This window comes from Pseudonaja textilis, chromosome 1 (assembly GCF_049901715.1).
Source record: "Pseudonaja textilis isolate UNSWEBS1 chromosome 1, rPseTex1.2, whole genome shotgun sequence".
Lineage (NCBI taxonomy): Eukaryota > Metazoa > Chordata > Lepidosauria > Squamata > Elapidae > Pseudonaja > Pseudonaja textilis.
In genome coordinates this window covers 282,136,141-282,150,649 of record NC_141990.1, presented here as the reverse complement: position 1 = coordinate 282,150,649, position 14,509 = coordinate 282,136,141, and the positions used below count along the sequence as shown (strand labels likewise).

Sequence of the window (14,509 nt, the reverse complement as noted above, 5' to 3'; positions counted from 1 at the left end):
ACAATTTTTATGGTAAAACAAGTTAATTAAGAATAAGCCTCAAAGGATCATTTAAATTATATAAAATCTAGAGTACTATTTCAGCTGATCTCAGATTTTTAAAACTTCAGATATTTAAAAACTGCAAGATTAAGTTGGATGTTTTGATACAAATAGTCAAAATATATCAGAAAGAAATTTCAACTTCTTGAAAAGCAAGATACTAGAACAATATCATTTTTTTTTACACAAAACTATTTTTAAAACTGATTTCTATAGATACAGAATTATCTACAATGTTAGACACAACTGGTTTTTTTTTACTAGGAAGAGAATTAGTTTAGTTCTATTGACTGGGAGTGGAATCAGGATTGAAACTCCACGTCAACAAAAATAATACATTAATTCTATAGCTAACTTGTATCATATCTAGTAAAATTGCAATAGTATTGCACATACAGGTTTGTGATATATTGTGTAAATTTAAGGATCCAATTCAAGGTGTTGGTTATTTACTTATAAAGCCCTTTATGATATGGGACCAGTGCATCACCTCAAAAGGACTAGCTCACCCTATTTGTTCCAATGGAAAGGGCCTAATTTGGATCCCATGTGCCAAAGAATTTTTGTCTCGCGGTGTCCAGAAGACCTTTTTCTACTGTGGCCCCCTGGGCTGCTACACTGGGTATGGTTAAATGGGTAGAGAAGATCCCTACCCCAGACCACTCATCATCTTGGTTTTTAGCTTTTCTTTAATTCCTCTAATTTTGTCTTTTAAGACTTTTTCACTTTTTATCATATTGTAAGCCACCCACAGTCATTGTATCAGTGAGATTCATGGCATAAATAAGTAGGTAAATAAAGTGTGTTAACACTTTCATCTTTCATTATATGAAACAGTACTACTGTTCAGTGAAACCTCATTTTAATGAACTAATTCAAAATAATCTGGTCCAAAGTTTATCCATAAGCACAATCAGTGAAGTTGATTATGAACCCTGAACTGAAACCTGACTTTCAAGGGTCCAGATAATTTATTCCTTTTGAGTTCGGACCTACAAAGCACAAATTGGAGACCAGTCTAACTGTTAATTTAGTTAGATCAAGGGAATGTTTCTTGTGCAGGAGGTGCAACTAGATTCTTTAAGCGGTAATGGATGACTCCATTCAGGTGTTGATTCCTGCTTGAATCCAAGCTCATGCTACTTACATGTGAGGCCTTAACTAGCCATAGGTGTTACTAATACAAGTAGAAGATGGTGATGGTAAAGAAGACGTATGTCTTTAGGACACTCAGGATCAAACTGTTAGTTCAATTCACAGGACAAAGCCCTAGTCCCTTCTGTTGTTATTCTCCAGTTACCAACTCCATTAAAATAATTTATCCACCCAATTATTTATCAGAGGCTAGAGAGATCAGCATGGAATTCCTGTTTGACCAGATAAGAAGGAATGAAGGCCTTGAACATGACATGTGAATAGCAATGTTAATTTAATAACAGCCTCTTAAGAGAATTGCACATGGCAAGCTGAAACATTTGGCTAAAAAATAAGTTGCAAGACAAATGAAACAGCGGAGAATTCGGGTTTGGGGGGAGGGGGGAATGGATGCCAGCCTTATTTATTTGAGTTATAAGTTTAGACTCCTTAGGTATACTTTTATGGAAGTGGTAATACCCAACTTCCTATTTAGTTTCTTTTATCTCTACATTTTTACTTTTTAACACCCTCTGTTTGTTTAAATCAGTAAAAAAAACTTATTATAAAGGGGGTTTATTGGATTATAGAAAGAAATTGAGGCAATTGTTAACATGCATGGAAGAAGCTAAGTACTATCAATTGCCAATGATTCTTTGTTGTTCATTAGGAATAATGGATAAGGAGGCAAGGGATAAGACAGCCAAAGATGAAAGAAAGAAAGAAAGAAAGAAAGAAAGAAAGAAAGAAAGAAAGAAAGAAAGAAAGAAAGAAAGAAAGAAAGAAAGAAAGTATATTTCAAGAAATCCTGTAGCACAGATAACATTTATGTAAACAAGTTTCAAAATGTACTGCAAATTACAATTCTTTTCTTTTTTTAGCTGCCAGCAGAAGATGAAATATTGTTACAAAAATTAAGAGAAGAATCTCGAGCAGTCTTTTTGCAGAGAAAAAGTAGAGAATTGCTAGACAATGAAGAACTACAGGTATGAAAAAATGAAAATATGACTTAATTTCAGATCACTGTTTTAAAAACTTTACTATCTACTAAGTGGTATTTCTCTCATTTTAAATCTCCTTTTTAAGAATTTGTGGTTTCTCTTGGATGAACATCAGACACCACCTATGGTGGGGGATGAAGCAATGATTAATTATGAAAACTTCTTGAAAGTTGGTGAAAAAGCTGGATCCAAGTGCAAGTAAGGCCTTTATTTCGAAAGTTACAGGAGCTTGATTTGCCTAGTGTTTTCCTAGGTCAATATTCAGATCTGAGATTGGATGAAGGAAGGGAAAATGTATTGAATGTATGTATAGTTTATTAATGAATAGAAGACAAAAGTACATGTGAATGCTGACTGAAGCTTCTTTAGCAGAACTCTGCTAAAAGGGTGAACAATTTAAGTGATTATAAATATTAGTTGTTGAATGTCATGAAGTTTTATGATGAAAGGAAAGCATGCATTAGAATATACAAGATAATAATGAATGGTTTAGTTGAGCATTCTGGATTACCTTATATATTAATGGATACATGTTTAAGGAGCATTTATGATAATGTTTATTGTGTGTTTGTCATGATTGCGCATGTACTTGTATTCAGCCAATATTTGTTAGCTGAGAATTTGAATACAAGTAGTCCTTGATTTACTGCAGCAGTTAGGATTAGAATTTCCATCTAAGCAATGCAATTATAAAGTGTGGTACTATGTGATCACTTCACTTAATAATGGCTAACCCTGAAGTCCCCATTGTCATATAAATGAAAATTGTGCTTCATTAAGCAAGTGTCTCCCCAGAAGTTCCTGCCAGTTTCCAACAACCAAAGTCAGTTGGAAAGGTGGTAGGAAGTTGAAAATCTCAGGTGATTCACAGGCAGATAAGTGGCTGCTGCAGGGTGAGAGAAGAAGCAGAGAGATCCACAGGTGGCTGAGAAGACACAACACAAGCATGGTGGCTTCGGATGGCTGCTAACAGGCGAATAAGGGTGGGAGAGGGTGCATGACTGGCTGGGAAGACACTGAAGTCAAGCCATGCTCAGGCAATGTGTATGATGTTGCACAGGCAGTAGACAGGCACTATTTGACCACAGAAAGACTTGTGGAGAACATGTGAGTGATGGGGCAGTACAAGCTCAGCAAGGCTGGAGAGTCTGGTGGCACAGTGGTTAGAGTGTAGTATTGCAGGCTAACTCTCTCCACAGTCTGGAGTTTGACCCTGAGACTGTCAGGATCAAGTTGATAAAATGAAGACCAAAATTGTTGGGGGAAATATGATGACTCTGTAAACTGCTTGGAGAGGGCTATAAAGTACTGGGAAGTGAACTATAAGTCTAAGTGCTTTTACTATTGCTAAGCTTTGGGGACAGTGTGCAAAGGTGCCTGGGTAGATAGGACTTACTCAAGCAACTTGCAACTTTGCTGATTTCCTTCCTTGTGGGAAGCCAACAGGGAATGTTACAGATTGTGATCGTGTGAGGGACACTATAACCATCACAAGTGCAAGGCTGTTGCTAAGCATCCAGATTGTAATCATGTGACCACAGGAGTAATAGGATAGCCAGAACTTGAGGACTGGTCCTCAAGCTGCTGCTAGTCATTCACTGTTGTCATAATTTGAATGGTTGCTAAATACAAGGGCTACTTGTAATTAGCCGTGAATATTTGATAGATTGTATTATCTATTTAGAAAATGGATTTGAATATTTATCAAAGATAGGAAAATAGGACGAACAATTTCAAGTTACATAAATTGTGAGAAAAAATGTAAAAAGTACAGATAGATGGTTCTAAGAAGTTAAGTGTATTGATAAATTTTCCCCTCAAGTTGTATCAGAATATCAGAAATATATTCAAGAATACAAATTTCTGTTACTTTATTTATTCTATTATTTATTATATAACTGACATTCAATCTGCAAAGACATTAATCCTCAAAATTTCAGTACTAAATTTATGTTTTACAGGCAATTCTTCACAGCTAAAATTTTTGCTAAATTACTTCATAATGATCCCTATGGAAGAATATCTATCATGCAGTTTTTCAATTATGTAATGAGAAAAGGTGAGTCCTTTTGATCTATTGTAACAAGCTCTATAATAATGATTATATTATTAGATTCTATAACGTAGAAGTGATTTGGGACTGCATTCTGTTTTAAACTCTGTGGAGAACCATTTTCCTAAAAGTGGGTGTGAATTGGATGAGTAGACCAAAATGAGTGGTAATCAGTATTGTCCATGTTTTTTCTATTTTAATCATAATCTAATATAATCATTACATTTATCATAATTATTAATCACATCGTTATCTTATTATATTTCATTATTATCACTGCTAACTTGATACTGTTCATTCACTAGGCTATTATCGTAATAGCAAATTATAGTGACTATTTACACTTTCATTTTATTATTTCAAATCCAATTAAATGTTGGAAAAAGATGATGATGGCAGAAGCCAGCAAAAAAAAAAAAAATTGAATACAGTCTTGGTATGGGTAGAAGCTACAAGGAAAAATTCCAGAAAAAATATCTCTCTGAGGACACATTAAAATGGGTCATTCTAAGTCCTCTCTTCTAATCTGCTCATGTGACCTAGGACAGAGCATATGCAATCTCCTTCTGCTTACTGATAGAATCTACATGCAAACATACTCAGAACCAACAAGAGAAGCGTAGAAACCCACCAACAAATACAACAGAGCTGTAGTTTCTTTTCTCTTCTCAGAAAATGTACGTGTGCCAGTGAGTTTCACGCATCAAATAATTAAATCTGCTTCTTTCAGCTGTTTCATGCTTTTTTTTTTCTCCTACCCAATGGGTTAGGTTAGCATTATCAATGGTTGATAGCTGAGGGAGATGGATGCTTCAGAAATTTGAAAAATAAGTAAATAAATAAAGCTACTCTGCAATTATATGTACCCATGCTAGAATCACAACAATTGCTTAGTAAAAATCAATTATGACCTTAGTAGATTAAAAAAATCAGATGTAGGATAGACATAAAAAAACAAAAGCCAAAAACATAAGAAGATCCCTCTTATGACTACTAAGAATGAAAAGATTGGAAGGTATTCTAAAAACCTTCCATACTCTTCTTATCTTGCCTCATACATCTTCCAGTGATGAGAGTAATACTTCATATAGGACTAATTTTCTGTTTACAGATTGAGTTAAATTTATTGTTGTTTGTTGTACAGATCACAGTGATAGGTTTGCATGGAATATATAACAAAAAATTATAATTTGTGAACAGTCTTTTGAGTAACTTAAATACCTTAAGGAAAGTCAGGCTGCTCATCAGTTAAGCACAGCAGAAATCATAGTGGATCTCAGGAGATTTGTAAATTAAAACATAAGAATGCCAGATAATATTCAGTTCTCTGCAACTATATATACATACGGTATTTGAATTTGTAGAATTTGCTTTAATAGATTTTTGAATTTTTATTTGTAATTAATTTAAATAGGAAGTATCTAGTTTGCTGTTGTTGGAATACCTGTGAATGCCAATATCTATCTTACGTTCTTTCAATTTCTTACTATATCTTATTTTACTTGTATAAAAATCCATTGGGTATTTTTTAATCTGTTTCACAGTATGGCTGTACCAGACAAGAATAGGTCTCAGTTTATATGATGTGGCTGGACAAGGTTACCTCAGAGAATCAGTAAGTGAGGAATAATAATTAATATAGTTATCTAATGTAACTGAAATGATTTCTGTTGTCTGTCTTCATTCAAAAAGAGCAGTTAAAGGGAACATATTTAATAATCAGCTGTTTATATATAATCAAAAAAATTCGAGTAAGCCATCAGGAGTACTGTAATTATGACAGTATAAATTTGATTAACAAATAAAATCATATTGTAATATAATTGTTTATGGGAGAGTATTGTTCACATAGCATTAATTAATTTTTTTTATAATTAATTTTTTCTTATATGTATCCATTTATTCATAAGTATGTTTTTACTTATACCTATTATCTTGTAAGCAATTGACAAAAATTATAGTCTGATATTTGTAATATGTGACCACTCTGCATTCCATTGACTGTAGAGTTAACTTAGCTTTTTTTGAACCAAACAGGATAACACTGCACTACAGCTCTCACAAATGGAGTCCTATATTGCCAGATATTTTTTAACTAACAACTACAATCAAATCCAAAGTTTCTGTTGCTAAGCAACACACTTGTTAATTGAGTTTTGCCCAATTTTATGACATTTCTCCTTGCAGTTGTTAAGTTTTTAACATGGCTGTTAAGTGAATCTGGCTTCCCCATTGACTTTGCTTGTCAGAAGGTCACAAAAGGTAATCAGATGACCCTGGGACACTGCAGCTATCATACACACGAACCAGTTGCCAAATGTCCATATCTTCATCACATGACCATAGGGATGCTGCAATGGTTGTAAGTTGAAAAAGGGTCTTAAGTCACTTTTTTCAGTGCCGCTCTAACTTCAATAGAGGGTCAATAGAAGACCATAAAGAGATGTTACCAGGGGTGAGATTCTACCAGTTCGCACCTATTCGCTAGAACCGGTTGTTAACATTTGAAGCAGTTCAGAGAACTGGTTGTTAGAAGAAATTACTGGCCTATTCCTATAAGGAAGGCAAGAAGGAAACATTCTGGTGTTGCTTACAGAAACTGCCTCTCCGTTAACCCTTGTTATATTCTTGGCAGGACTAGACTTCCTGTCTCAGGAATGTCTCAGGAGTTTTTTCCCCTCCTTTGCTGGTACTTGTGTGGAGTGACCATTCAAAGTTACAATGGCACTGAAAAAGTGACTTATGACCATTTTTCACACTTACGACTGTTGCAGCATCCCCACAGTCATGAGAGGCCAGGCGAGGAGATACGTGCCTTGATGTGAGTGATATTGAGTTGGCCACGCCCAGCCAATAACATAATCACCAAGCCATGTCCACCCAGTCACATGACCACCAAGCCACGCCCACCAACTAAGCCATGCCCACAGAACCAGTTGTTAAAAAAATTGAATCCCACCCCTGGATGTTGCCAACCCTTCTTTAAATACAGAAACTATAAAAATACTTAAGGGAAAAAAAAGTTTAGTCTGTTCCTTCTATAAACTATAGAACAAATGTAAAAATTTCAGATTTAATCATAATAACATCTGTGGTATAAATACACATTTTCTTGTTTAATTTTCTAGGATTTAGAAAATTATATATTGGAACTCATTCCTACTTTGCCACAGTTGGATGGTTTAGAAAAATCCTTTTATTCATTTTATGTATGCACTGCTGTCAGAAAATTTTTCTTCTTTTTAGATCCTCTTAGAACTGGTAGGTTTAAATTACTCCTTTTTAAAAAAATTCAAATTCAGTAACGTAATCCAAACTATACGCCTGTTTTGAATATATTATGGTTTGATATGATCCAGTCACCTTTCTTTTCTTCTATAACTATCAAGAAATAATTAAAAGATTGTTGTTAAGATTGCTGTTCAGTGATTAATTTTAAATCTAATTAATAATGCTAGATTGAAACTATCTTGCTTCAATAAATTATGATTATTGAAACTATGAAGACTAACTCGATTTCTCCAGATTAAGGCATTATTCTTTTAAGGCACTATAGTAAAAATTGGAAACATAAGCTTCCAGTTTTTCTTGGCTGTATTAAGGTGTTCCTAATGAAATGAAGGCTCATAAATCTGAAAACATATCATTCGTAGGAAGAAAAAATTGATACTAATTTAGTTTTTGACTAAAACTTTCAACCAGGAATGGATTTATTTTAGTTAATTAGTCATGTAAATTGTTGGTCTGATGAATTTTGTAGCAATATACCGGTAACAGCTAAATCATCATTGTCGGTTGAATTTATGCAGATCACAATTATGTTTTTTATGTGTTAAAGCTGTCATTGATAAATGAAAATTTCCTTGTTCACATTTTTGTGTTACCTTTGAGATGGCAAATTATAAATTGATGATGATGTTTGTGGGAAATAGTTGGACTGTTGTGCCTTCTGTACAGATATTTACAAGAATTTGATATGACACCCAAGCCTTCAGTTTTACCATTTGCCATCACAATAGCAGCTGTTTCACTTAGGAATGAGCTCTGCATGCATACAGAGCTTGCTCTCTTATTGAAGTAAATGAAAATGAAAAAGTAAATGAAAAAGTATTTATTTGCATAGGAATTGACTGATTCAGGTTACACTGGCATAAACAGCATTTATAACTAGCAATGGAATAAACTATATTCAAGAAAGTTCCTTCATCTGTGATACCTACCTGCAGTAGTTTTGACTCTGTAGATAATAGTAAAATATGAAATTGTAATTGCTGTATTAATCCTTCAAGTAGGTCTCACTGGCATCTTTGTCCTAATTTCAGCACCAATTCTGACTTGTCCAAATATAACCATAGGTGTTCCCCATTCTGTTCTACACCTTTACAAATAAAGAAACTGCATTAAAATTGGATAGACGTTTACTATTCCCCTACCCCAGAAATCTAGTGGTGAATGGAATTATTTCCCCTCTGCTTAATGCATTGGAGGAATAGTAGAGAATGCTTTAAAAGGAAACAGACATTAAAAATGAATAAGCTAAATAAATTTTACCAATATTAGGGGCTCTTAATAAGGAAAACAACATAATTTATTTCAATGACATAAATATTTTTTCTTTCTTGTTAAAAATAAATATTTTGGTAAATATAATACATAGAAATATACTTTTATAGTATTTTAATCAATGTGAAGTGTCAATTATTTATTTATAACATTAATGTTAAAACATTTCTGCTTTTTCACAACCTGAACTAATAGGTCAAAATTTGATTTTTTTTCTTTTGAATTCCTTTCAGCATAATTTGGATGTTACCTTGCTTTAACCTAAAAATATCACAATCATTAACTAGTGAAAGAAGCATTATTTTTTTCTTTTCCAGGGAAAATAAAAATACAGGATATTTTAGCCTGCAGCTTCCTAGATGACTTATTAGAGGTAGACATTTTTAAAATATATTTTTGACTTTTGACTTGTCCTTTACATTTGTTGATAGTTAACTTAATATTTCCTTATCCATTCAGTTACGTGATGAAGAACTTTCTAAAGAAAGTCAAGAAACAAATTGGTTTTCTGCTCCTTCTGCTTTGAGGGTTTATGGTATGTTGCATGCATAAATAATTTTGGACTACATTTTTTTCATGTACTTTCCATTTACATGGCACAAAGAAGGGCCTCATAAATTACTAGTACTAATACTATTTACATTAGAATTAATGGTTGTTATTGTACCAAAACCTATGTAGTTAGCGGGAAAAATAGACAATTTCATCCATTTCCCAGAAGTCCTGATTTTTACTACATTTGTACCTTGCTCAACCTTCTGCTACTACTAGTAGCAGAATCTTTGGGAATGAGCCATATCCTGAAATTTTTTCCCCTTGACATACAGATTGATATATATCCTTTTCCATGATTTAAATATTACATTGAGAGTGAAGATTCATTCTACAAGCTTGTGGGTTTATTTCCAAATATTTTGTTACCAGACTCAGCAACATTTTCAGCAGAGTTTAGGGGATATTAGTGTCACCCCTAAACTCTGCTAAAGATGTTACCCAACCTGGTAATGAAACGTTCGAAAACCAACCTACAAGTTTGGAAAATGAACCGTGACCCTCATCCAACACCTGAGCTACAGATATTCGCCACTATTGCAAAAATAACATTCTAAGTAGAACATTTATTTTAATTATAAAAAGTATCTCCAACAATAACAGTTGTACTTTTTCCTATCTTAACATATCTTTTTAAACTTCATTCCACATCCTAATATAATTATTTTGAAATAACATACTGTACAAATTTGTCAGTGATTTTCAAATATTTTACCTTCTTTTTTCAATCTTAAAACCAATTATTTGATCTTATATTTTCATATTTTTAACATTTTTCTTCTGTTTATTAATCTTAGAACCTGGTAATGCATCAAACTCTTTTAATGTAACCATTGATGATGCAAAATTCTTTAAAGAATCATCCAAAACCAATACCAGTTCATCAACAAAAGACCTTAACTTATAAGTCTCTTTTTTTAGTTTTTACATTCACATTCCCACAATTTTGACCTGTTTATTTATTTGTATCCTGCCTTTACTTTTTTTTACAAATAACTTAAGATAGCGAACATATCCAACATGTCTTCCTCTTCCCCCCACAACAACAGAAAGCATTTGCTCCATTTATATTCCATATTAAATATTTCTAATCCATAATCAGGCCAGAAGTTTAGAAAAGTTAATACCAGTAGCAACTTACTCAGTATCATTTTTTCTAATTTCCAATACATCCGTTGTAATTTTTGTTCAGTTTCACTCTTTTCATGGAGCAGCCAGGAGTCCTTGAATTCTATCTACACTCACGACTGTGGTGCAGTCTGTCTGAACAGTATGGTCAGCCATCCTTATTTCTTAATCACTTTTAGAAATAATTTATCTGCAGGATGCCAAGGACTGAGCAGCACCTTTCCCTCCCTAGGCAAAGATAAGATTATTTTCTGTGAGTTAAACCTCTTTCAGGATTGTAAAGTGAAAAGAAACTTAGAAGATTTAAAGATTCAAGAATTTTCTGCGAAAAACTTTAAGAAGACTTAAGAAAGTGTTTAAATTGATAAAAGGGTCTGTTACTTTCTTATTTTTGTATTTTTCTCACTTTTGTCTTTATGCCAAACACTTTTGTCATTTTTGTCAAATTTGAACTAAGCTACTTAAAGAAATCAGACCTTTGTAGAAATCCTAGCTTTTTCTTCTTTGTTAAAGAATGCATCTAACTGTCAGATTCTACATAACGAAAGGTATGCTGCAGGTAGTCATCTGTAGTCCTCAATTTATTTTTATTTATTTATTTGATTTGTCAATTGCTTACAAGATACAGGTATAAGAATAAACATAGTTTTGAATACATGAGATAGATACTTATAAGAAAAATAAAAAGAAACAATAGGACAGGGACGGTAGGCACGACTGGTGCACTTATGCACACCCCCCCTACAGGTCTCTTAGGAAGGGAGTGAGGTCAATAGTAGACAGTCTAAGGTTAAAGTTTTTGGGGTTTGGGGAAGAAACCACAGAGTCATGTAGACCATTCCAAACATTGACCACTCTGTTGCTGAAGTCGTATTTTCTACAATCAAGTTTGGTGCGGTTAACCTTGAGTTTGTATCTATTGTGTGCTCTTGTATTGTTATGATTAAAGCTGAAGTATTCATTTGCAGGTAGGACATTGCAATGTATGGTTTTATATACTATATTTAGATCGGACTGGAGGCGGCATAGTTCTAGGTTTTCTAGATCTAGAGTTTCAAGTCTGGTGTCATAAGGTATTCTGCAATGAGTAGGAGTGGAGAACTCTTCTTGTGAAATATTTCTGGACTTTTTCAATTGTGTTAATACCAGATACATGATATGGGTTCCAGACTGATGAGCTGTATTCAAGTATAGGTCTAGCAAATGTTTTGTATGCTCTAGTTAGTAGTGTGATATTACCAGAGAAGAAGCTACATAGGATTAGATTAACAACTCTTAATGCCTTTTTGGCTATGTAGTTACAGTGGGCTCTAGCACTTAGATCATTAGAGATGAGTACTCCAAGGTCCTTGACAGAGTTTGGATCCTCAACAAGGTCTTGACTATTTCGCTTGTATTTTTTTATTTTTTTATTTTTTTTGCCAATATGTAAGACAGAGCATTTATTTGTTGAGATTTGAAGTTGCCATTTGTTTGACCATTCTGATTCATAGTCACGGTCTTTTTGGAGGGTAGTAGTATTGTCTGTGGTGTTGAATAGCTTTGCATCATCAGCGAAGAGAACGCAGTTGCTCTTAATATGATCACAGAGGTCATTTATGTAGAGTATGAAGAGAGTTGGTCCTAAAACACTGCCTTGGGGGACACCACTGTTGACAGGTACAGAATTTGATAGGACGCTCCCAATTTTGACCATTTGTTGTCTATTTGACAGGAATGCTTCTATCCAGTTATGTAGGTGTCCAGAGATACAGTAAGATTTTAGCTTTAGGAGTAGTTTGTCGTGTACCACTTAATCAAAGGCTTTACAGAAGTCTATGTAGATTGCGTCTATTGCTTTGCCCTGATCGAGTTGTGTAGTCCATATGTTTCTGCAGTGTAAGAGTTGCAGATTACAGGATAGTTTTTTTCTGAAACCAAATTGTTTATTAGAGAGTAGGTTGTTTGTCTCTAAGTGGAGGATAATGGATTGGTTAATAATTGATTCCATGACTTTACAGGTGACGCAGCATAAGGAGATTGGTCTGTAATTTTCAACAAGGCTGGGGTCTCCCTTTTTGAAGATGGGGATGACTGTGGCTTGCGACCATAGTTTTGGCAAGGAGCTGGTCCTGAAAGATTTTTCAAAGATTATGCTTAGAGGTTCGGCTATGGCAGTGGGTAGCTTTTTTAAGAAGTAGGCACATATTCAGTCCAGTCCAATAAATAGAGATGGTTTTAGATTGCGCAGTGCTTTTTCAACAATGTCTTCTGTAAAATCGATATGTATTAGATCATTGTAGTTGTCTGTGGTTTGACTAGGAAGTACTGGGCTTGATCCATTGCTGTTTACAAACACTGAGCCAAAGAATGTGTTAAAGAGGTTTGCTTTGATGGTGTCGTCGTCGTTGCAGTCTTTGCCATTAGGTCCTTTCAGGGGTGGAATGGACCTCGAGTCTTTTAGTTTGTTGTTTACAAAATTGTAGAAAGCACGGGTGGAATTTGTGCGTAGAAGGTTTTCCTCTTTAATGTGATAATTAGTGCATTCAGTTTTTATCTGGTGGCATAAATTTTTGTATCGGCTTTTGAAGTTGGCAACATGACCAGATTTGTTTTTTCGCCAAAGTGATCTCTTTTTGGATTGATCTCTTATTGTTATGGGTAATCTGTTTTTCTTGGTATGGGAGTTGTCATTGGTACATATAGTTTGATGCCTCTTTTGATTTCTAGTAATATGTTGTAATGGTCTTTAGTCTCCTTTTATTTTATAATCCCAAAAGGAGGAATAGGCCGCTTTCAACTCAGCTCCTAAGCTAGTGGAAAAATCTTCCATTTCTGAAATTTATTCATTAGGAGCAGCCAACTGGAATGCTTTTGGGTTATCTCATGACTTCTTTTTGGTCCAGGGAGATTTTGCAGAGGCACATCTATCTTTCAGCCTGTAGTGGCTTCTCTCCTTTCCTTTGAATATGTCAGCCTGACATAATTCCTTACCAGAAATTTTTATATAGTAATCTAATAAACCTTGAGGTTATGTCCACCAAACCTACTGTTAATTTTTCTTTGGATGCTATTGGCTCTACTTTGCATAAGTATAAACAAATCTTAATGGGAAGACTACCTGAATAGCTTAATGAGGGCTGAACATATTCAGTGAGTGCAAATAACCAGAGCAGATTAAAATGTGGTTGTACATAGAACATCTTGGAATGTAGCTTCTTGAACAGAACACAGCTTGCTGGCTAGGAACTCTCACTGATAAATACCAGTGCTCCTACACCTTTTGTTTTATTACATGGGTTTCTAACATTCATTACAGATCTTTATAAACTTATCAAAACAAAAATTCCTTTTCAGTTCATGTGTTGGAAATTAGAGGTTTTTTTACTCTAGAAACTAAAATGTTATGGCACATATGTTTATACTATGAAATTTGTATAATAAGCAAGTTGTATTCATCTTTTCTCATTTTCTTTAACTGTAAAATGGTACAGAAAATGCATTTCTCCCTTTCATATTTCCCCCCTTTTCCCATCCTTGGCAGGCCAATACTTGAATCTTGACAAAGATCACAACGGCATGCTTAGCAAAGAAGAATTGTCTCGATATGGAACAGGGACATTAACCAACATCTTTTTGGATCGGGTCTTCCAGGAGTGTCTGACCTATGATGGAGAAATGGTATCCCCCTCATAGATAGCAGTAGTATACTGTGTTTCATGAAGGAATGTTTGTTTTTTAATCTGTCGTTTCTAAGATTGTAACGTAAAATGCATATTAACTAAATAGAATGAAAGAAACATTCACATTTCACTGGCAGCTGAAACCCACACATGGTATTTTTCATAACTGACTTTGCATTCTTAATGAGAAGAAGAAATCTCATTGTGAAGAGAGGACAGTGAGTTCTTCATTATTTCTCTTTTTCTGCCAAAACCAGGAACAGTGAACAATTTATAATCTGAAAGTAACTGGCATTAATACACAACCATAATGTGTCTAAAGTAGAATATAGAATTTCCTTTTAATATATGCCATACTTTTCATTTTCTAGATG

General features: G+C 34.1%; 1 protein-coding gene across 4 annotated transcripts in view; it reads left to right on the top strand.

Moving 5' to 3' along the window:
- The window catches only part of PPP2R3C (protein phosphatase 2 regulatory subunit B''gamma), a 28,048-nt gene that overhangs the window by 3,081 nt on the left and 10,458 nt on the right, over positions 1–14,509 (top strand). For all 4 annotated transcript variants that reach the window (XM_087921907.1, XM_087921908.1, XM_087921905.1 and 1 more), the window contains exons 3-10: positions 2,058–2,162; positions 2,263–2,375; positions 4,139–4,236; positions 5,775–5,845; positions 7,359–7,491; positions 9,111–9,166; positions 9,253–9,328; positions 13,997–14,133. In XM_087921907.1, the coding sequence (XP_087778033.1) occupies positions 2,058–2,162; positions 2,263–2,375; positions 4,139–4,236; positions 5,775–5,845; positions 7,359–7,491; positions 9,111–9,166; positions 9,253–9,328; positions 13,997–14,133 (789 nt within the window). The remainder of the gene's footprint in view (positions 1–2,057; positions 2,163–2,262; positions 2,376–4,138; positions 4,237–5,774; positions 5,846–7,358; positions 7,492–9,110; positions 9,167–9,252; positions 9,329–13,996; positions 14,134–14,509) is intronic.